The sequence below is a fragment of the Fundulus heteroclitus genome, chromosome 3 (genome assembly GCF_011125445.2).
Source record: "Fundulus heteroclitus isolate FHET01 chromosome 3, MU-UCD_Fhet_4.1, whole genome shotgun sequence".
In the NCBI taxonomy this organism is placed as follows: Eukaryota; Metazoa; Chordata; class Actinopteri; order Cyprinodontiformes; family Fundulidae; genus Fundulus; species Fundulus heteroclitus.
Window position 1 is genome coordinate 9,623,896 of NC_046363.1, and position 23,600 is coordinate 9,647,495.

Below are 23,600 nucleotides of genomic sequence, written 5' to 3' on the forward strand. Positions count from 1 at the left end.
ATAAATCAAGTGGAGCACTATGGCGAAAGCTGTTCTCGCCACTTGTAAAAGCAAAATCTGTCGAGCTCTATCTGGCATTGAGACATCAATTCCTATTGCCATATTGCTAGACAGGACACTGGGAAAAAAAACAAAAAAGAAAACACGCACATCACGTTATGCGCCCAGTGTATTTATTGCTTGCACCTGACTCCGGTGCTGTCACATTTGGCAACAACAGGTATTTTGCATCACTGGAAGAATGAACCCTCTAATATATTTTAATTCAGCCACAGCGAAGAGTTTTCAGGGATGAAAACCCAGCTCAAGGTCATGCCATAACATCCCAATGAGATTTAAGTCCAGATCTTTACTGCACCACTTTGATTGAGTCATTTAAAGGTGGACTTACTGGTGTTTATCAAATCATTGTCCCTTTATAATCTAGTCATCCTTGAGCTTAAGCCAACAGACCTGATGGTGAGAGATTCTCTTTCATGATTCCCAAGATCCTATTGCAGCAAGTCTTCCAGGTCCTGAAGCAGCAATACAGTCCTATACCATCATACTGCCACCACCATATTTGACTGTATGTGTGATCTTATTCTGTGCAAAATTGATTGGCAACTTCCAATGACATCCTCTGAACAGAAAACTGATAGCAGGTTATCACCAGATAACAGCTCATCACCAGAAGGATCATCAGAAGCTGCAAGGACTTTGAAGCTTGTGATCTTATTACATATGCTGACCTGGAAATTAGTAAAATAAAAAAAAACCAGAAAATTAAAATATTCTCTACTTATTTTAATGAGAAAAAAAATAGCACTGAAAGTTTTATAGAGATAAACTGCATAGACACTTGCTTGTAGTAAATGATTTTAATTAGAAAATCCTGTTTGATCTATGATTATTTAACAAACTATTGGTACAATAAAATCAGAATACGCATTTGCATCAAAATTACATTTCATGTGTTCCTGCATAAATATAGGGACAGTTTAAACAGTAAAACTGGTTTATCAAAACTTGTCCAAAAATACATTTCTACGGTGGTTTAAGGATCTGCAGTCTGGCGCAGGACTCCTCAGAATCTGCAGCAGGTTCCACAGCCAACCATGTTGGGGCAGCAGCCACAGCAGAAACGACAGCGACGGCGGCGGCGGCGCATCTGGACCGAGTCATACGGCGTCTGACAGGGACAGAAGTAATAAAGTTTGATACCTCATCTTTTGACCCTGACGTTATCTTGAAAGTGCCGGACAGTTTCCGTGAAAATCTTAACATCAGCATACATTCCAGGATTCCTCTGGCATATCTTGCTCTGCAGTGAGCGCCTCGTCGTCAGTCAGCACCTCCATCAGTGCAGGACCCTGTTAAAAACCTTTGCATATTAAGATCTTCCTATTTTGTCTAAATCTAAACTATAAAAGAGAATTTGGAAGAAATCTCTTACCTCAGTTGTTGGGACAGCAGAGCTCACCCGGATACAGAGAAATGTGAGCATGAGGGCTACGGCAATCGCAACAGTGAACGTCTTCATGTTAGGAGAGCTGGGTAGGCTGAAGTCTTTCAATCTCACTGATTTGCTCTGATCCTGATGTCAGTCTCATGATTGAATGTGATAAACGTTCCGGTATTTATTCTAAGCAAGGCAGATGTTGCATAATCACTAATAGTATGTACTGGAGCAACTTTGTATTTTCCCACTGAGTGATGACGAGAATGAGGGTAGGATGAGGCTTTCTGGATGTTTTTTATCTGACCTTTTAAACAGAGTATTTTTAAGCATTTCTTTAGCACTGGTAAGATGAAAATGAAATGACCAGGATTTGTTATCTTTGAAAATGGTACAATAAAGCTGACCCATTCCATGTTAACCAGACATATCTACTCCAAAAGCTGCATTTGTCCTGTTTACTTGTTGTGCTGGATGATAAGAGTGCGCCATTGAGAAATTCCAAATATTCTAAGCCGAGAGCGAACACTTTGTTCTTTTAGAGGCACAGCTTACAGAAGGTGAGTCAGTTTTTCATGTTCTTGATTTGGTAACTGAGAATCATTGACAGTTTCAAAATATTTTCCCTCAAATAGCAAGTGACTGCACATGTTTCTTTTTTGCAAGCTCGTTCATAATGTTCTCAGGATATTGACAGAAAAGTACAGAGTGAGCCCCCCCCCCCTCCCTCCAAAAAATTTGTCAAAGTATAAGATAAAAATATAAAGTCTAAGATAAAACAACATATGTTTGGCCAGATTTAACAAATACTGTGGTGTGAAGAGTACATGATACTGAAAATCCATTGTGTGTTGGATGCTTAAGTGTAATCAGGTAAAACTAAAAAACTGAAAAATAAAAAGTGAAAATGTTTGTTAGCAACAGAATGATGTGATAAAGTTTTGTCTGCCTCAAGATATCAAAAAATCCTCTTGATAGCTTGAGGAGCCGAAGGCTTTAAGAAAGTAGTGGGTCTTGACCAATTTGGCCATTTAAGGATTGTTTTTTAACTTTTAGATGTAAAGTCCTTGCAGAATCTAAACTTTACAGGAATTGAAATGTTCTGATTTACTTTTTTAAAGTGTAATGACTCTTATTTGTTGACATTTGAAGATACAGGCACACTAATAAACAGTGTCTTATGTATCCATTTCTGCAGGTTTTTAACAAAATCAAGGACTTCCCTCTTGTCATTGAAAGGTTTTGGAGCCTTATTATTCCCAATTTGGAAGACACAAGTGTCTCCTGTTCTTTTAATCATGATTCAATGTCCCTAAATTTGGCTTTACATAATTGTCTTATCAAAATCTGGGATCGGTTTAGTAAGTAAGTGCGTTAGATCTGCAGACCAATTACTCAAAGCGGAAGCTTAGATGAGACAGGGCCTTCTCTATTGGGGCCCCAAAGCTATGGAACACTCTACCCATGCACATACGACAGGCCCCCTCAATGTCCATTTTTAAAACTCGTTTAAAATGAGTTTTTACTCGCTGGCCTTCAAACCAACCGAGATTTGATTTTACTTAATTTTTTATTAGTATGGTTTTTATTTGTATTTGCATTGTTTTATTGTGTTTTGTAGCAAGTTTCTTAATTTATTATGATTTTTCCATTTTATCCCTTGGTATCATTTTAGTGTTTTTAATATCGTGCACTTTGTGTCAGCTATGGCTGGTGTTAAAGTGCTTTATAAATGAAGTTGATGTTGATGTAGTAAGTAAGGTTCATTTATAGAGCACCTTTGACAGAAAAGGGTTACAAAGTGCTTTAAAAAAAGTACACAAAAATACAATAAAAATACATATATAACCATATGGTACAAAGTGAAGTAAAAAAAATAAAGCTAGAGTCGGCAATCTTTCTGACGTTTTCCAATTTTTCTTACTTGCTCCTCAGGGGATCAAGTGGAAAAAAATCTCCCCAATCCACTCTGGACTTATTTCTTTCTACTGAGGTTACTTTTCATCTCATAAACTTGATTTGGTTCTTGTGATTCAAACTGTATGGTGAGAGCAGCGGCGCTACAATGAACGGCTAACACCGAAGCTAACTGCTAAGCTAACCGCTAAGCTAACCGGATACATACACACTACAGGTGCACATGTGCAGCCAGCAAGCAGAAACTAAAAAGGGACAAGCACGCATACCAGCATTATGTGAGTGCATCTGAATGATTGGCATGTGGGAAAACCAATAGATAAGGTGATACTCCTGGAACATGAGGGACAGAGAGGGTGAGAGAAGGACAAAAACTCTGGCAAATCCCTGCCCTTTGGTGCAAATGGCAGTGCTTGGTTAGAGTTTTTAAAGGCCTGCAGCTACCAATTTTACACAGTATGACAAAAAGTGTTTCTGAACAGGATTACCAGCCATAGCTTTAAGTAAAAATTTTAAGTAAAAACATGCTCGATATGAGGGATTGCTGCAATGTAGATGACTGTCCACTGTGGCTCTACACTCTTTAAGCAATGAATGCTGCTTGTCAAGACTTAATGCAATCTTCTGGGTTTCCTTAGATAGAAAACCTTTTGACCAATCTGTCTGAATATGATTGAGTTTGACTTCCTAAAGTGTCTTTAGAGGATATGTTTTATGAATTGGTGCTATATAAATAAAATATAAATAAAATTGAATTGAATTTCACCTGTCCAACATGATGTGGAGACGATCCCACTTTACATCACAGTAATGCTACCAACATGATATACCTTGTTTGAACTAGTTCAAACAATCTACAATTTTTTTCACTATTCACATATTTAAAGGAATATTGTGATACTAAATCTTAACTGTTGATTTAGAATTGATCTTGTCTGAAGGTATTAACCCTCCTCCTTCCAAGGATGAAATAGTCAATTGTATTCTGAGTAACAGTATTTTTCTGTCTTTCTATGACATCTGTAATCCAAGAAACTTCTTGATCCTTCCAAAATGTTTCCAAATGAGAAAGCACTCCACCCGACCCTGATGAATTAATTATAAATCCACCACTGCTAATAAAGAAGTGCACACACTCATGCTCCACTGGTGTTAAGCTCTGGTTTTTATCTGTTTTCGTTTTGATCATGTTCTTGTTAGGTCTTGCCTTATTTAATTTTCTCCTGTGTTAATAATTGTTAGATCAGTGTGGTCAGTTTTCTTCATTACTTTTTCTTTTTTATTAACTTCAGTCGATGTTCATTGTTGTATTCCTGTACTTTTGGATTTCTGTTAGATCCCTTCGTGCTTTCCTTCCTCTGTGCTTCTGTTAATTATTCTGCCTCTCCTTTCCTTCTCTGTCCTCATTGTTCTCAGCTGTTGCTCATTTTCACCTGGCTACTCTCACCTGCTCTCTGCACCTTTCTCTCCTCACTCTCCCTTGTATATAAGCTGCTTGGTGTTCATCTCTTGTCACTAGTTCCTTCTGTTTCTATATCTATTGCCCATGCTCCATATCCAGTCCCCTTCAAGCAAGTGTTGTACGCTTTGACCTGTTTTCATTGTTAAATAATTGTTTCAGTTCAACTCTTGCTTGTATTGTCTGCTATTAAATCCTTTTTTTAATAGTGTCTTGTCTGGCAATGTGACAATAAGAATTGTTTTCTTAATGCCAAAAAGAGCCCAACAGATTTTACTTTCACAAGTGGAGCAGTACTGCTTTTGCCATAGTGCTCCGCTTGATTTATAAATGTAAATAGTTTTATTATAATCTATGCAGGGAGTATTTAATGTTATATGGACACTACAATGAGAAAGTAGAAGAGGAAAAGAAAAACCAGAAAAGAAAAACAGGAGAAAAGGTGAAAGAAAGAGGAGATAGAAGGGAGAGAATGATAAAACACCTTCAGTCTGCTATTGAATCCTACAACAAACCGAACATGACACACAGAGTAATAGGAAAGACTAGTATTATTTATTGTGAAAACATACACTATTTAAATCACGGACAAAAGGATCCTTTGGTACGTTTTGTTCTGGTTAACTAATATCCGCTATTTTCCCAAAACATCTGTTTTGCATATTACTGCTTAGTGATAATGAAGTACATTTTACACCGTTATATCTGTGCATGTTTTGGCAGAGAGTTTAGATAATAAAGTCAAAGCATACTGTGCTTGTTACAATTAGACATCCACTAACATCATAAAAAAGTTGTAAAGACAAACAGGTTAAAATGCTTCATCAACAATTATACCAAAAGTAGCATACACTTTTTGTTCAGTGTCACTTTCTTCTTTTTCTTTTTGCTACAGTGCTTCAAGGATCTGCAGCCTGGAGCTCAGTTGCTCAGAATTTGCAGCAGGTTCCACAGCCAACCATGTTGGGGCAGCATCCACAGCAGAAGCGGCATCGACGGCGACGGCGGCGCATCTGGACCGAGTCATACGAAGTCTGTGGGACCAGAGGAAGGTGTTTATAACCTGTTTGATAACTCTCCCTCTCTCATCTCTGTATTCTTTAGGGAATCAGAGCAATTTCAGAAATATGCCACCACAAGCATCCCAAATATAAAGTTCATTCATTCAGCCTACATTTACAGAGTCCTCTGGCATGTCGTGATCTACGGCGAGTGAGTCGTCGTCAGTCAGCACCTCCATCAGCTCAGGACCCTGTATTACAGTTTTGTACTTTTAGAACCAACGTCGTAACATTTTGACTGCATTAAAGCAGACTTTAGATGAAGTTCTTACCTCAGCGGCTGGGACTGCAGAACTCTCCTGAATACAGATAAATGTGAGCATGAGGGACACGGCAACTGCAACAGCAAAGGTCTTCATTATGGTGAGTTTAAAGTATTTAAATCTGATAGATTTGCTCTGATCTTGATATCAGTTCTTTAGTTCTCCCGTCTGATGGCTGGATGGAAGTAGTACGCTTGTATTTATAGTCACTAAGGCAGCTGTTGCGTCATCACCTACATGTATGGGATCACCTCGGTATTTCCCACTGTGGGGCTGCTGGGAACAGGACATGTTCCCAACATGTTTACAAAGAATGTATGGTAAAGAAAGCTAGAGGGTTACATTTTAATCCTATGTTAATCCATTTAGAAGGACAGAATTTTATACCTGATGAATATATTTACAATTATTTTCTGTAAACTGCTATAAAAGTTTTCTTTTCATTATTTGCATTTGAATAAGATTACGTAGATTGGATAGCTTTTAAAGTCTATTAATGCTGTTAATCTGTTTAATGAAACAAAACAAAAAAGGTGTGAAGTTGAGAAATTTCTGAGCTACTATACAATATTTTGTACATTTAGAGTCACTGCTTACAGAAGGTGAGTCAGTTCATATGTTCAGTAGTTCAGAGATACATCCTTGTAAATGTTGCTTAATTTCTGTATGAGAAAAATAGCTCAACAGTCTTTTAATAATTGTAATGTTCAGTGTTTTTTTTTACACTTATACATAGGAAGTCTGTGGCATTCCTCTTGCTTTCATATAAATAAAAATAACTTCAATACAAAAACACCTTAGCTGCTATTATGAAGGGATAATTGTACCAATTTAATGGATGTTGGGGACTAAATGGGTGCTATTGCACAACAAGAGAAAACCCAGCTTCACTCTGCTTTAGTGAAACTCCTGCTAACCTGCTTGCTCAGGAAAATACAGACACATTATCAGTATGAGTAAACGGTGGACATAGGTGATGGAATTCTGGTCATTTTCCTTAAGTACAGATTTGTTGTTCCTTTTATTTTCCCATATTTCATCCATCCATCCATTTTCCGTCATGCTTGTCCCTCATGAGGTCACGAGGGGTGCTGGTGCCTATCTCCGCCTCTCAATTGGCGAGAGGCAGGGTTCACCCTGGACAGGTCGCCAGTCTATTACAGGGATATTTCCCCGTATTTATGCATGTTTAATATTATGAATTAAAGTTTTGTGTGTTTTTTTTTATTTTTTTGTGTATAAAGCAAAAAATATAAATAAAATGCAACACAGTAAAAAACTGATACATTAAAAACAAGCACATACATTACGGTCGTCGTAAATTCAGGGTAGAGTGGAGGCAATTCATGAGGGAGCGAGGATTCAAAACGGATGCAGAGGTTGCAGGTTTTCTGCTTGACAGGTAAGTTAATTCAATATAGCGGTGAGGTTTATTTTGGGATTATGTTAGAAACAGGGCTGTGTAATCCACGAGCTACTCTGTCCTCCCGGTAGAGATGGCTAATTTGTTTGTCTTGTCTCCCTCTTCCTCTCAGGGAGTATGTGTGTACACCGAGGGCAAAGTGATATCAGCTGGCCGGTTCACTCTTAAGGTGGCCGAGAGGTGCAAACACGCTGCAAGTACATGAATGTGCTGCAAACACAACAAGTACTCCAAACACAAAACAGAAGCACATTCATACTATGTTACACGCTTAACAGCGAGGTAGTTTGCAATTAGTGCAACAGTAGATGGGGCACCAGTGTGAAAATCTTACACACTGGGGCTTTAAATATAGCATAAAAGTGCAATCATTTAGAAATAGTCTTTTCAGAAGGTTTTCATGGAGATTCATTACCTATAGTAAAATATGTCAAGCTTTTATTTCTTGCAATTTTAATGATTATGGCTTACAGTTAAATAAAACCCAAAATTAAGTGTCTCAGATAATTGGAATATGACATTAGACTCCTGAAAAGCAAATGATTTAAGCACAAATGTCAGTCTTCTGAAAATTATGTAAATTTCTATATACTTTGTTGGGCCTCTGTTTGCATGAATTAGTGCATCAATGCCCCGTGGCATAGAGACACAAAAATACAATAAAAATATGGATACAATTACTATCCAGCGGTATACAATTTAGTAAAAATTAGCATTGTGGTCACACAAGCCTCTCACTGCTGTAGATAGAAAGCCTGAAGAAACAAGTGGGACTTAAAGGTTAGGGTTAGGGTAGATCCTTCCAGAGCATCAGTACCACTTCCTAGAAGGAGTAATCTCCCTGGGACTTAAAACGGCTGCCAAGGACAATGAGAAGGTTCTCTGCGCCTTTCTCTCCTCACTCTCCCTTGTATATAAGCTGCTTGGTGTTCATCTCTTGTCATTAGTTCCTTCTGTTTCTATATCTATTGCCCATGCTCCATATCCAGTCCCCTCCATGTAAGTGCTGTAAGTTTTGACGCATATTCTTCTTATTTTTCTGTTCTTCCGCTTATCTGGGATTGGGTCGCGGGGGTAGCAGCTTCAGCAGGGAAGCCCAGACGTCCCTCTCCCCGGCCACTTGGGCCAGCTCCTCAGGAGGAACCCCAAGGTGTCCCCAGGCCAGCCGGGAGACATAGTCCCTCCAGCGTGTCCTGGGTCTCCCTCTGGGCCTCCTCCAGGTGGGACGTGCCTGGAACACCTCACCAGGGAGGCGTCCAGGAGGCATCCTAACCAGAGGCACGAGCCACCTCAACTGGCTCCTCTCGACATGTAGAAGCAGCAGCTCTACTCTGAGACCCGAGATACTTAAACTCCTCCACTTGGGGCAGGAAAACCTCCCCGACCCGGAGAAGGCATTCTACACTTCTTAGGGATATGGAATTGCTTTCATTATCAAATAATGTTTTACTTCCACTCTTACTTCTGTTGTCTGCTATTGGATTCTATTACAAACCAAACATGACACACAGAGAAATAGGAAAGACTAGTATTATTTATTGTGAAAACATACACTATTTAAATCACGGACAAAAGGATCCTTTGGTACGTTTTGTTCTGGTTAACTAATATCTGTTATTTTCCCAAAACATCTGTTTTGCATATTACTGTTTAGTGATATTGAAATAAATTTTACAAGTACACTGTTATATCTGTGCATATTTTGGCAGAGAGTTTAGATAATAAAGTCAAAACATACTGTGCTTGTTACAATTAGACATCCACTAACATCATAAAAAAGTTGTAAAAACAAACAGCTTAAAATGCTTCATCAACACTTATACCAAAAGTAGCATTCACTTTTTGTTCAGTGTCATTTTCTTCTTTTTCTTTTTGCTACAGTGCTTCAAGGATCTGCAGCCTGGAGCTCAGTTGCTCAGAATTTGCAGCAGGTTCCACAGCCAACCATGTTGGGGCAGCATCCACAGCAGAAGCGGCATCGACGGCGACGGCGGCGCATCTGGACCGAGTCATACGAAGTCTGTGGGACCAGAGGAAGGTGTTTATAACCTATTTGATAACTCTCCCTCTCTCATCTCTGTATTCTTTAGGGAATCAGAGCAATTTCAGAAATATGCCACCACAAGCATCCCAAATATAAAGTTCATTCATTCAGCCTACATTTACAGAGTCCTCTGGCATGTCGTGATCTACGGCGAGTGAGCCGTCGTCAGTCAGCACCTCCATCAGCTCAGGACCCTGTATAACAGTTTTGTACTTTTAGAACCAACGTCGTAACATTTTGACTGCATTAAAGCGGACATTAGATGAAGTTCTTACCTCAGCGGCTGGGACTGCAGAACTCTCCTGAATACAGATAAATGTGAGCATGAGGGACACGGCAACTGCAACAGCAAAGGTCTTCATTATGGTGAGCTTAAAGTATTTAAATCTGATAGATTTGCTCTGATCTTGATATCAGTTCTTTAGTTCTCCCGTCTGATGGCTGGATGGAAGTAGTACGCTTGTATTTATAGTCACTAAGGCAGCTGTTGCGTCATCACCTACATGTATGGGATCACCTCGGCATTTCCCACTGTGGGGCTGCTGGGAACAGGACATGTTCCCAACATGTTTACAAAGAATGTATGGTAAAGAAAGCTAGAGGGTTACATTTTAATCCTTTTTTAATCCATTTAGAAGGACAGAAGTTTATACCTGATGAATATATTTACAATTATTTTCTGTAAACTGCTATAAAAGTTTTCTTTTCAATTTTTGCATTTGAATAAGATTACGTAGATTGGATAGCTTTTAAAGTCTATTAATGCTGTTAATCTGTTTAATGAAACAAAACAAAAAAGGTGTGAAGTTGAGAAATTTCTGAGCTACTATACAATATTTTGTACATTTAGAGTCACTGCTTACAGAAGGTGAGTCAGTTCATATGTTCAGTAGTTCAGAAAAACTGTACATCCTTGTAAATGTTGCACAATTTATATTTCTGTATGAGAGACAGAAAAACGTGCAACAGTCTTTTAATAATGTAATCGTCAGTGTTTTTTTTACACTTACACATAGGAAATCTGTGGCATTTCTCTCGCTTTCATATAAATGAAGATAATGTCATCAATACAAAAACACCTTAGCTGCTATTATGAAGGGGTAAATTTACCCATTAATGGATGTTGTGGACTAAATGGGTGCTATTGCACAACAAGAGAAAACCCAGTTTCACTCTGCTTTAGTGAAACTCCTGTTAACCTGCTTGCTCAGGAAAATACAGACACATTATCAGTATGAGTAAACGGTGGACATAGGTGATGGAATTCTGGTCATTTTCCTTAAGTACAGATTTGTTGTTCCTTTTATTTTTCCATATTTCATCCATCCATCCATTTTCCGTCATGCTTGTCCCTCATGAGGTCACGAGGGGTGCTGGTTCCTATCTCCGCCTCTCAAATGGCGAGAATCGGGGATCACCCTGGACAGGTCGCCAGTCTATTGCAGGGCTATTTCCCCGTATTCATGCATGTTTAATATTAGGAATTATAGTTTGTGTGTTTGTTTATTTTTTTGTGTATAGAGCAAAAAAAAAAAAAGCAAAACAGTAAAAAACTGCTACATTAAAAACAAGCACATACATCACGGTCGTCGTAAAGTCAGGGTAGAGTTGAGGCAATTCATGAGGGAGTGAGGATTCAAAACGGATGCAGAGGTTGCAGGTTTTCTGCTTGACAGGTAAGTTAATTCAATATAGCGGTGAGGTTTATTTTGGGATTATGTTAGAAACAGGGCTGTGTAATCCACAAGCTACTCTGTCCTCCCGGTAGAGATGGCTAATTTGTTTGTCTTGTCTCCCTCTTCCTCTCACGGAGTATGTGTGTACACCGAGGGCAAAGTGATATCAGCTGGCCGGTTCACTCTTAAGGTGGCCGAGAGGTGCATACACGCTGCAAGTACATGAATGCGCTGCAAACACAACAAGTACTCCAAACACAAAACAGAAGCACATCCATACTATGTTACACGCTTAACAGCGAGGTAGTTTGCAATTAGTGCAACAGTAGATGGGCCACCAGTGTGAAAATCTTACACACTGGGGCTTTAAATATAGCAGAAAAGTGCAATATTTTAGAAATAGTCTTTTCAGGTTTTCATGGAGATTCATTACCTATAGTAAAATATGTCAAGCTTTTATTTCTTGTAATTTTAATGATTATAGCTTACAGGTAAATAAAACCAAAAAATCAATGTCTCAGAAAATTGGAATATGACATTAGACTCCTGAAAAGCAAACGATTTAAGCACAAATGTCAGTCTTCTGAAAATTATGTTAATGTATATATACTTAGTTGGGTATCCGTTTGCATGAATTAGTGCATCAATGCGCCGTGGCATAGAGACACAAAAATACAATAAAAATACAGATACAATTACTATCCAGCGGTATACAATTTAGTAAAAATTAGCATTGTGGTCATACAAGCCTCTCACTGCTGTAGATAGAAAGCCTGAAGAAACAAGTGGGACTTAAAGGTTAGGGTTAGGGTAGATCCTTCCAGAGCATCAGTGCCACTTCCTAGAAGGAGTAATCTCCCTGGGATTTAAAACGGCTGCAAAGGAGAATGAGAAGGTTCTCTGCACCTTTCTCCCCTCACTCTCCCTTGTATATAAGCTGCTTGGTGTTTATCTCTTGTCATTAGTTCCTTCTGTTTCTATATCTATTGCCCATGCTCCATATCCAGTCCCCTCCATGTAAGTGCTGTAAGTTTTGACGCGTATTCTTCTTATTTTTCTCTTCTTCCGCTTATCTGGGATCGGGTCGCGGGGGTAGCAGATTCAATAGAGAAGCCCAGACGTCCCTCTCCCCGGCCACTTGGGCCAGCTCCTCAGGAGGAATCCCAAGGTGTTCCCAGGCCAGCCGGGAGACATAGTCCCTCCAGCGTGTCCTGGGTCTCCCTCTGGGCCTCCTCCCGGTGGGACGTGCCTGGAACACCTCAGGGAGGCGTCCAGGAGGCATCCTGACCAGATGCACGAGCCACCTCAACTAGCTCCTCTCGACATGTAGAAGCAGCAGCTCTACTCTGAGACCCGAGATACTTAAACTCCTCCACTTGGGGCAGGAAAACCTCCCCGACCCGGAGAAGGCATTCTACACTTCTTAGGGATATGGAATTGCTTTCATTATCAAATAATGTTTTACTTCCACTCTTACTTCTGTTGTCTGCTATTGCATTCTATTACAAACCAAACATGACACACAGAGAAATAGGAAAGACTAGTATTATTTATTGTGAAAACATACACTATTTAAATCACGGACAAAAGGATCCTTTGGTACGTTTTGTTCTGGTTAACTAATATCTGTTATTTTCCCAAAACATCTGTTTTGCATATTACTGTTTAGTGATATTGAAATAAATTTTACAAGTACACTGTTATATCTGTGCATATTTTGTCAGAGAGTTTAGATAATAAAGTCAAAACATACTGTACTTGTTACAATTAGACATCCACTAACATCATAAAAAAGTTTTAAAGACAAACAGGTTAAAATGCTTCATCAACACTTATACCAAAAGTAGCATATACTTTTTATTCAGTGTCACTTTCTTCTTGTTCTTTTTGCTACAGTGCTTCAAGGATCTGCAGCCTGGAGCTCAGTTGCTCAGAATTTGCAGCAGGTTCCACAGCCAACCATGTTGGGGCAGCATCCACAGCAGAAGCGGCATCGACGGCGACGGCGGCGCATCTGGACCGAGTCATACGAAGTCTGTGGGACCAGAGGAAGGTGTTTATAACCTATTTGATAACTCTACCTCTCTCATCTGTGTATTCTTTAGGGAATCAGAGCAATTTCAGAAATATGCCACCACAAGCATCCCAAATATAAAGTTCATTCATTCAGCCTACATTTACAGAGTCCTCTGGCATGTCGTGATCTACGGCGAGTGAGCCGTCGTCAGTCAGCACCTCCATCAGCTCAGGACCCTGTATTACAGTTTTGTACTTTTAGAACCAACGTCGTAACATTTTGACTGCATTAAAGCGGACTTTAGATGAAGTTCTTACTTCAGCGGCTGGGACTGCAGAACTCTCCTGAATACAGATAAATGTGAGCATGAGGGACACGGCAACTGCAACAGCAAAGGTCTTCATTATGGTGAGCTTAAAGTATTTAAATCTGATAGATTTGCTCTGATCTTGATATCAGTTCTTTAGTTCTCCTGTCTGATGGCTGGATGGAAGTAGTACGCTTGTATTTATAGTCACTAAGGCAGCTGTTGCATCATCACCTACATGTATGGGATCACCTCGGTATTTCCCACTGTGGGGCTGCTGGGAACAGGACATGTTCCCAACATGTTTACAAAGAATGTATGGTAAAGAAAGCTAGAGGGTTACATTTTAATCCTATGTTAATCCATTTAGAAGGACAGAATGTTATACCTGATGAATATATTTACAATTATTTTCTGTAAGTTGCTTTAAAAGTTTTATTTTCATTATTTGCATTTGAATAAGATTACGTAGATTGGATAGCTTTTAGAATCTATTAATGCTGTTAATCTGTTTAATGAAACAAAACAAAAAAGGTGTGAAGTGGAGAAATTTCTGGGCTACCATAGAACATTTTGTACATTTAGAGTCACTGCTTACAGAAGGTGAGTCAGTTCATATGCTCAGTAGTTCAGAAAAACATTTTGTAAATGTTGCATAATTTTATGTTTCTGTATGAGCCAAAAAAAGCCCAGTCTTTTAATAATGTAATATTCAGCATTTGTACACTTACACAAAGGAAATCTGTAGCATTCCTCTTGCTTTCATAACTTTATCAATACAAAACCACCTTAGCTGCTATCATGAAGGGATAATTGTACTCATTTAATGGATGTTGTGGACTAAATGGGTGCTATTGCACAACAAGAGAAAACCCAGCTTCACTCTGCTTTAGTGAAACTCCTGCTAACCTGCTTGCTCAGGAAAATACAGACGCATTATCAGTATGAGTAAACGGTGGACATAGGTGATGGCTTGAGGAGCCAAAAGCTTGAAGAAACAAGTGGGTCTTAAAGGTTAGGGTTAGGGTAGATCCTTCCAGAGCATCAGTACCACTTCCTAGAAGGAGTAATCTCCCTTGGACTTAAAATGGCTGCAAAGGACAATGAGAAGGTTCTGATCCACTGATCTCAGCCTCAGAGAGAGGAGATAGAGACTTAGCAGGTCTCTGATATAGGAGGGATCCTTACAATGCATAGCTCTGTAAGTCAGTACCAATATCTTGAAATGAATATAAAAAGAAACTGGAAGCCAGTGAAGGGATTTTAAAATGGGAGTAATATGAACCCTTATGTTTTTTGCGCATCAGAAATCTGGCTGCAGAATTTTTAACCTGTTACAGATGAAAAGATTCCTTTTTGTTTAGACAAGACAATAATCTAAACAAGGAATAAAAATGGATGGATAATCAGCTCAAGATCAACTTTGGTGACAATTGTTCTTAGTTTAGAAATTCTCTTCAACTGGTAGAAACAGTTTCTTGTCAGCAGCTTTGAATGATGCTTCAATGATATTTCTTTGTCAAAGATAAAGTCAAGATTTCTAAGAATTGATTTAGCCGACTAGCTAAAACCCCCCATATACTGGTAGATCCCTCCAATTCTCTTTATAGAATCCCAATGAGTCCATTTACAAAATAAAATCCCAATTTTCCAAAAAATACATCTTAATAAATTGTAAATTTTAATTAATTAGTTAAATCTATTAATTACCCTGCCCTACATCTTGTAGACAAACATTAATGCTGCAACTGGAAAAACCTAGGATTTAACCCAGCCCCCCCAGATGGCAAAATGAGGTTGTCCCACAGATGATTTATTTTAAAGACATTTATAAAAAAAAAAAATTCTAGTTTATGGTCTTATGATACAGGAGAAGAACATATTTTAATGTTCTTTTTCTTTGCACAGTTTTAGCAAGGATGTCAACAAATTTGTCCTTGTCTGCTTGTGTATCCCCTTCATAGCCACCTCTAATCTCCAACTTTCCTTTATTTTGATTAAGGTACAAGTTATTCATAGGAAGAAATACTAATTTCATTGTTAAAGGACATTTACAGATTTTGCCTTCTCAAGAAGAAACATTTGATTATCGTTTGAAAAGTCTACAAGGTCCATGATGATGACAGTAAATTCTCTGTTACAGCACCGTATTTACACGTTAGCATTTTACAAAGTGCTTAAGAATGAAAACATCGATAAACACCTATTCACAATAAAACAACCTTTATGGATTGTTATCAAGAAACCTTTACAGATATATTTTTATTTCTTTTTTTTAATCTCTGGAATATTGCCAGAATTAGAAACATTCTGTCCAGGAGTGATGCTGAAAAACTAGTCCATGCATTTGTTACTTCAAGGCTGGACTATTGTAATTCTTTACTATCAGGAAGTCCACAAAATGCAGTTCAAAGTCTTCAGCTGATCCAAAATGCTGCAGCAAGAGTTCTGATGAAAATCAACAAGAGGGATCATATTTCTCCAATTTTAGCTTCCCTTCATTGGCTTCCTGTTAAATCAAGAATAGAATTTAAAATTCTTCTTCTAACGTATAAAGCCCTTAATAATCAAGCTCCATCATATATCAGAGCTCTGATTATCCCGTATGTTCCTAACAGAGCACTTCACTCTCAGGCTGCAGGTCTGCTGGTGGTTCCTAGAGTCTCTAAAAGTAGAATGGGAGGCAGATCCTTTAGCTATCAGGCTCCTCTCCTGTGGAACCAACTCCCAATTAAGGTCTGTAAGGCAGTTTTTTTCATTCCTTTTTTTTTTTTTTTTACTTCAATCGAAGTTCATTCTCATGTTCCTGTACTTTTAGATTTCTGTTAGTTACCTTCCTGTTTTCCTTCATCTGTGCTTCTGTTAATTATTCAGCCTCTCTCTACCTTCTCTGTCCTCATTGTTCTCAGCTGTTGCTCATTTCCACCTGGTTACTCTCACCTGCTCTCTGCGCCTTTCTCTCCTCACTCTCCTTTGTATATAAGCTGCTTGGTGTTCATCTCTTGTCACTAGTTCCTTCTGTTTCTATATCTATTGCCCATGCTCCATATCCAGTCTCCTTCAAGCAAGTGTTGTACGTTTTGACCTGTTTTCATTGTTAAATAATTGTTTCAGTTCAACTCTTGCCTCTGTTGTCTGCTATTGGATCCTACAACAACCTGAACATGACAAATACAGGAATAGGAGAGACTGATACCATTTATTATGAAAGCATAAAGTACTTAAATCACAGACAAAGGATCCTTTGGTGCATTTAGTTCTGGTTAACTAATATCCATTATTTTCCCAAAACATATTTGCATATTACTGCTTAGTGATATTGAAATACATTTTACACGTACACGGTTATATCTGTGCATATTTTGTCAGAGTTTAGATAATAAAGTCAAAACATACTGTGCTTGTTACAATTAAACATCCACTAACATCATAAAAAAGTTGTAAAAACAAACATGTTAAAATGCTTCATAAACACTTATACCAAAAGTAGCATTCACTTTTTGTACAGTGTCATTTTCTTCTTTTTCTTTTTGCTACAGTGCTTCAAGGATCTGCAGCCTGGAGCTCAGTTGCTCAGAATTTGCAGCAGGTTCCACAGCCAACCATGTTGGGGCAGCATCCACAGCAGAAGCGGCATCGACGGCGACGGCGGCGCATCTGGACCGAGTCATACGAAGTCTGTGGGACCAGAGGAAGGTGTTTATAACCTATTTGATAACTCTCCCTCTCTCATCTCTGTATTCTTTAGGGAATCAGAGCAATTTCAGAAATATGCCACCACAAGCATCCCAAATATAAAGTTCATTCATTCAGCCTACATTTACAGAGTCCTCTGGCATGTCGTGATCTACGGCGAGTGAGCCGTCGTCAGTCAGCACCTCCATCAGCTCAGGACCCTGTATTACAGTTTTGTACTTTTAGAACCAACGTCGTAACATTTTGACTGCATTAAAGCGGACTTTAGATGAAGTTCTTACCTCAGCGGCTGGGACTGCAGAACTCTCCTGAATACAGATAAATGTGAGCATGAGGGACACGGCAACTGCAACAGCAAAGGTCTTCATTATGGTGAGCTTAAAGTATTTAAATCTGATAGATTTGCTCTGATCTTGATATCAGTTCTTTAGTTCTCCCGTCTGATGGCTGGATGGAAGTAGTACGCTTGTATTTATAGTCACTAAGGCAGCTGTTGCGTCATCACCTACATGTATGGGATCACCTCGGTATTTCCCACTGTGGGGCTGCTGGGAACAGGACATGTTCCCAACATGTTTACAAAGAATGTATGGTAAAGAAACCTAGAGGGTTACATTTTAATCCTATTTCAATCCATTTAGAAGGACAGAATGTTATACCTTACATAGATTGGATAGTTTTTAAAGTTAATTAATGCTATCTGTTTAACAAAACTAAAAAAATCAACTTGTTAGTTTTTATCTGATTTGATATAAAACTAAAGTGTTAAGTTGAGAAATATCCATGTTTCTGAGCTACTATAGAACATTTTGCACATTTAGAGTCACTACTTACAGAAGGTGAGTCAGTTCATATGTTCAGTAGTTCAGAAAAATATTTTGTAAATGTTGCATAATTTTATGTTTCTGTATGAGCCAAAAAAAATCCAGTCTTTTAATAATGTAATCTTCAACATTTTTACACTTACACATAGGAAATCTGTGGCATTCCTCTTGCTTTCATATAAATGAAGATAACTTCATCAATACAAAACCACCTTAGCTGCTATTATGAAGGGGTAAATTTACCCATTTAATGGATGTTGGGGACTAAATGGGTGCTATTGCACAACAAGAGAAAACCCAGCTTCACTCTGCTTTAGGTAAACAGGTGATGGAATTCTTGCTGTTTTCCTTAAGGACAGATTTATTCTTCCTTTTATTTTCCCATATTTACGCATGTTTAATATAAATTAAAGTTTTGTGTGATTTTTTTAATTTTTATTTTGTATAAAGCAAAAAAAACATAAAAATAGCAGTTGGTCTGTTGGACCAAAGGAACCAGCTTAGGGAGGTGGCAAGGAAAATGGGCTGAGACTTGGCACCTCAGAAATGGTTGTAGTGCCACTGTCAAAAAAGCCAAGGCTGATGACAATTTTTTCAAACCAAAGATAATCTAACTAACCCGAGAAAACACTATATGTAATGATTCCATATAATATGAGTTTCAATCTCTGAAAAACAAAAATTATAACATTTTTACACAATATTAAACATTTTTGAGATGTAAAAGCAAAACAAGTGTCATATTTTTAATCATTTAATTCAACACAATGTTATTCTTACTTATGTTTTTCCTCCGTTATAAAGCGGTGACCCTTCAGTTCTAAGGGGACCACAGGCCAATCTCAAAGATTTCAATTTTAGCCAGAGTTTTAGAGAAAAAATGGTAAATGACCAACTGAAGAATTATTTGTGACTTGAAAGCATATTTTCCAATTATCAGTCTGGTTTGAGAAAAAGAACAGTACAATCCCTGCTTGCCACTAAGCCCTTTAATGACATCACAGAGGCCTTAGATGCCAAAAAACATTGTGCCGCCATTTTTCATTGACCTTTCTAATGCCACTGACATTGCTGATCATTGCATTTTGTACCAGAAACCTTTTTTTTGTGTAAAATTGCTGACCAGTTTGTTGCATGTCTCTTCTGCCAAATTAACAATTTAAGTTTGGTGACGGGCAGCAAGTCTTTCAGGTTGGAAGGCCTCCTTACCATCACCCTAATAACCCACAAACTGGATTACTAAACAGGCAATGTTTGGTCTGAAATTAAAGGATTTTTGTTTTGACTGAATTTGGACTTAGATTAAATAAAATAAAATAATAATAATAATCAAAACAACTGCATGTCTAATACAACTTTAACAAACAGCTGAAATATATATGTAGCCGACAGTAAAACATTGTGCGAAACATTGTTTGTATTGTCCTGGATCTATCTTTGGTCAAAAATCAAATGTTGAAATAATTTAACTAATATATATATTATAATAAATATAAACTTTGAAATAAAGTTGCATGAAGCCAGCTCTTTAGTCAAAGTTTGAAAAGCTGAATGTTGCCTCCCACTGACTTGAGGTGATTATACTACATGATTTTCTTATCCTAAGATTTATTATTTCATCCTTTGGAGGGAAATTAATGATGTCTGAACAAATCGTTAAGTTTTAAACGGTGGAATATAAAAACCGATGCTCTAATCAAACATTTACCCAACATAACAAAGCATTTTTTTTTATCCTGGCAATGTGTGACTGAATGTATATTTAATATCTTGAAAAACAAGAAATAAAAACCTACCCCAGTAGGAGAAAATAGAAAATGGTGTGAAAAAAATGATTGCTTTTAGAGCTGTTTAATTCCACAAATGTGTTTTCTGTTTTGAAGGTTTCTCAGATACTGAAATGACAAAAAGGATGTTATAAAGTGGGACGGGTTACAAATGAAAGTTTGGATGGAGGTCTCAGCTCAGCTGCTGGGTCAGCAGAGCTCCTCTGCATACAGATAAATATGATCATTAGAGCCACGGCAAGGCAGCAGTAAATGTCTTCATTTTTGACAAGTTTTAAAGTGATTAAATCTAACCAATTTGCTCTGATGTTGATGCCAGTTCTTCAGCTGTCCTGTCTGATGACCAAGTGTAGGAAACATGCTGAGATTTATAGTCATTAAGGCAGCTGTTGCCTCATCAGCAGGAGCATGTGTGGGATCATCCTGACTTTTCCCACTGCTAACCTGAAACTAAAAAAATAATTTTAGTAAACCGGATGGACAGTGGGAATAGCAAAGACCTATGTTTCTGAATTTATGCAATACAATTCTTCAAACCTAGACATTATTATTATTATTTTTTTAAATATTAAAATGTGCTGAATCCACTGCAAACAAGAGTTTAGTTTTTACTCTTGAAATTTCAGATACTCTGAGCCACCAGGGAACAGTTTGTGCAGCTAGTGGAGCTCAGGGGGGTTGAATCGTGGTTACACTTTTCCTTTCAGTTGTGGAGTCTGTTTAGGGCTTGGAAATGTTGGCTTAGAACAGCCACGTTGACAAATAAAACTTTTGGACATCCGAGGACAGAAGAGAATGTGCAGTTTCAAAAAGACAGAAAGACAACAGCATTGGGGGGGAAAAACACAAAGGTCCACAGAATACCCTCTGTGATTGCAGAACCCGTTTAACCTCAGAGCAGATGGGCTGCTGCAGCAGAAGACCACACAGGGAGCTGCTCCTGTCAGTTGGTGGTGTAATAGGGAGGAGGATGCTCTTGACAAACTTTGGGCCCCTTGATATCAGCTGAGCATAATGTTGCCATGATGTGTGCCTGTCTGTTTCCTGCACCAATTAAGCGCATCTGTTTTTTTTTTTTTTTTTTTTATAACTGAATCTTTTTGAACATACTCCGCGTTTGGCTGAATTTCAGGTCCACAGTCCAGGTCTCCTGACATATGTAGATGCTACAGCATCCCTCAGTATTGTGGTTGACCACGTCCATCTCTTTACATCAACAGCGTCCCCAACCTCTGATGCTACAATGCCAAGGTAACCCCAAATCTCTGAGGAATGTTTTAGACTCCTTGGAAAATAAAGCATCAGTCTAGCCCATAAATTGTATGTGAACCACACACACACACACTATATATATATATATATATATATATATATATATATATATATATATATATATATATATATATATATATATATATATATATATATAATGTATATACATATGTGTATATGTTATCTGTGTTGCAACAACTTTAAGAAACATTTCTGATGCAACATCTGAAAATCCAGACTTCATGTTGGGTTGTTGCAAATGACCTACAGACATGTTTCCTTTGCAAATAGAGCTTTGTCATCATTGTCAGTAAACTGCTCTTTCTGTGCAGAAAGCCTTGCCTCATCTTTAACCTTTTGTTTGAACTGCTAATGTTAATGATTTGCCAGATACGAGTATTTTCACATTATGGATGGATGGATTTGTTTTACTCATCCTATATGTAAAAGTTGGTTGACATGTAGAAGCTTGAAAGTTGGTGGAAAGAAAGCTGTATTAGTGGAAAGGTAAGGTTTTCTTTTGCTAGAAGTACGGTTGGGCTGTGTGGTAGCTAACACGTTCCAGCAGTATGTGAGCTAGGCCTAGCCACGCCATTTGCAGTGTTCTACCGAACAAAAATATAAACCTAAACATTCCACCTAACATTAATCAGCTCCATGGATTCACTGCGCTGGTTCTCCCCGCCAGAATCTGTGTCTTCCGTGTCGGGAGAGTGAATCCAGTCCGCTCCGTCTCATCTCCAACCATCTACACGTTAAAACAGAGATGTTTTATTTTTGTTAGGGAGAAAAAGAGGAGGGTCGTTGCATTATCATTCAGTTAGTGGGTTAAAACTGAAGATTTAACACATCAGCACGGGGTTTTTTGAACAGATCGAGGACGTTTGCCTAATGGATAATCACGTCTGGACAATTCGTGGATCCCTCAATAACCCATTCTCAGAAAGTAAACGGCTCTGTGGTCATTTGCTGATGTCTCAAATACCATATTTGAGAACCCCCCCCCCCACCCCCCTTACACGCTCTTATCCAACGATGGCGTTTCTCTGCATTCTTTCGGGGTTTACGAAAGGGAATGAAAAAAAAAAAACAACTCCTTTCATATGGTCTTGATGGCTATATCAAGAGTCACTCCAGCAGACACTGAAGCAGCAGTGTTTCGTTGTTACCATTACATTTGCTGATGCAATATTCGGGACAGAGCTGTCTGCTTCACCATGCTGCACAGCTTGTCTGACCACAAGATGGCCGCGATGCAGGCACACTGCTGGTTCTAAATTTAATAATTTGATGTCATTGGAGAATGCCCATTCTGCCGCTGAGAGTGACGCATTGTAAAGTCCTGCCTCCCGCACTGTGATTGGTTCAGTCTCTTTTAGGCCGTAGGGTATTGAGGCTTATCAGACTGGACCGTACAGAGGTTGCACAGGCAGTCCAACTCCAGCCGGATGGCTCATCAAGGTTTACTGTGTCTTCCAGTGCAGTGTCAAGAGCATGGAGGAGATTCCAGGAGACAGCCAGTTACGGTAGGAGAGCTGGAGGGGGTGGCCAGAGATCCTTAACCCATCAGCAGGGTCTGCTCCTTTTTAGAAGAAGGAACGGGATGATTACTGACGTACAAATGGACCTCCAGCGGGCCACTGGCATACATGTCTCTGATCAAACCGTTAGAACCAAACTCAATGAGGGTGGCCAGAGGGTCCAGTGTCGTCTAACAGGCCCTGTGCTCACTGCCCAGCACTGCTGGTCTTGACTGGAATTTACCAGAGCACACCAGAATGGGCAGGTTTGGCACTGGCAACCTGTTCCTTTCACAGATGAGAGCAGGTCCACTTGGAGCTCATGTGACAGACTACAGCTGAGAACTACTTTAAGGTGCGGCAATGACATTTCAGCAAATCGGACTAGCCTGCTGCTTAGGTTTTTTAGTTTTTTAAGCCCTCTGTGGGTTGATAATTTCCACCAAATGGTGTGGCATCCTTTTGTTCCTAATACATCACCCATTCCATATCAGTATGGTTATAAAGCAGGAATTGACACCTATTTATGATTTGAACACTTCCATCCTGCTTTGAAATAAGATTTTTGAAAAGATCAGAATCACTGCTGTTATTTTGTTTTCAGTATTTCTCTAGTTTCTTAACACATTTGCAGCTATGTTTTCTCTAAGGTTATCTAAGGATGATTATACCCTTTGCATTAATGTGCAAATCAACAACATATGTATTACTGATGGTTTGCTGTTTATTCACAGAAAATACCAAACAAACCCTCTTTTGAAGTACTGATTCAGTTTATTGTTCAGCTTCACATGCTTAGACGATATTTAAGCAAATCATAGTTGAAGCAGTCCATGCCGTTCAGGTACCATTCTCCACATTTTACCAACCCAGGAAGACGGACATTATTCGAGTTA

General features: G+C 38.7%; 3 protein-coding genes and 1 long non-coding RNA gene across 4 annotated transcripts; all 4 read right to left on the bottom strand.

Annotated features, from left to right (window-relative positions):
* Positions 1 to 846: 846 nt before the first annotated feature.
* On the bottom strand, positions 847 to 1,607 carry LOC105933441 (hepcidin). Its single transcript, XM_012872985.3, has 3 exons — positions 1,436 to 1,607; positions 1,275 to 1,352; positions 847 to 1,171 (listed from the first exon to the last, which is right to left on the bottom strand). The coding sequence occupies exons 1-3, from the start codon at positions 1,520 to 1,522 to the stop codon at positions 1,067 to 1,069; spliced, it is 270 nt and encodes an 89-aa protein (XP_012728439.2). The 5' UTR covers positions 1,523 to 1,607; the 3' UTR covers positions 847 to 1,066.
* Positions 1,608 to 5,352: 3,745 nt separating this feature from the next.
* On the bottom strand, positions 5,353 to 10,047 carry LOC105923581. The gene is made up of 6 exons (XM_036127504.1): positions 9,881 to 10,047; positions 9,722 to 9,799; positions 9,483 to 9,581; positions 6,148 to 6,282; positions 5,989 to 6,066; positions 5,353 to 5,848 (listed from the first exon to the last, which is right to left on the bottom strand). The coding sequence occupies exons 1-6, from the start codon at positions 9,965 to 9,967 to the stop codon at positions 5,744 to 5,746; spliced, it is 582 nt and encodes a 193-aa protein (XP_035983397.1). The 5' UTR covers positions 9,968 to 10,047; the 3' UTR covers positions 5,353 to 5,743.
* Positions 10,048 to 12,814: 2,767 nt separating this feature from the next.
* On the bottom strand, positions 12,815 to 13,562 carry LOC118559127. Its single transcript, XR_004928667.1, has 2 exons — positions 13,457 to 13,562; positions 12,815 to 13,316 (listed from the first exon to the last, which is right to left on the bottom strand). It is a non-coding gene; the product is annotated as an uncharacterized LOC118559127 (long non-coding RNA).
* Positions 13,563 to 17,113: 3,551 nt separating this feature from the next.
* LOC118556124 (hepcidin-like) lies at positions 17,114 to 17,749 on the bottom strand. The gene is made up of 3 exons (XM_036129851.1): positions 17,583 to 17,749; positions 17,424 to 17,501; positions 17,114 to 17,283 (listed from the first exon to the last, which is right to left on the bottom strand). Exons 1-3 carry the CDS (start codon positions 17,667 to 17,669, stop codon positions 17,179 to 17,181), a joined length of 270 nt encoding a protein of 89 aa, XP_035985744.1. The 5' UTR covers positions 17,670 to 17,749; the 3' UTR covers positions 17,114 to 17,178.
* Between the last annotated feature and the right edge of the window lie 5,851 nt (positions 17,750 to 23,600).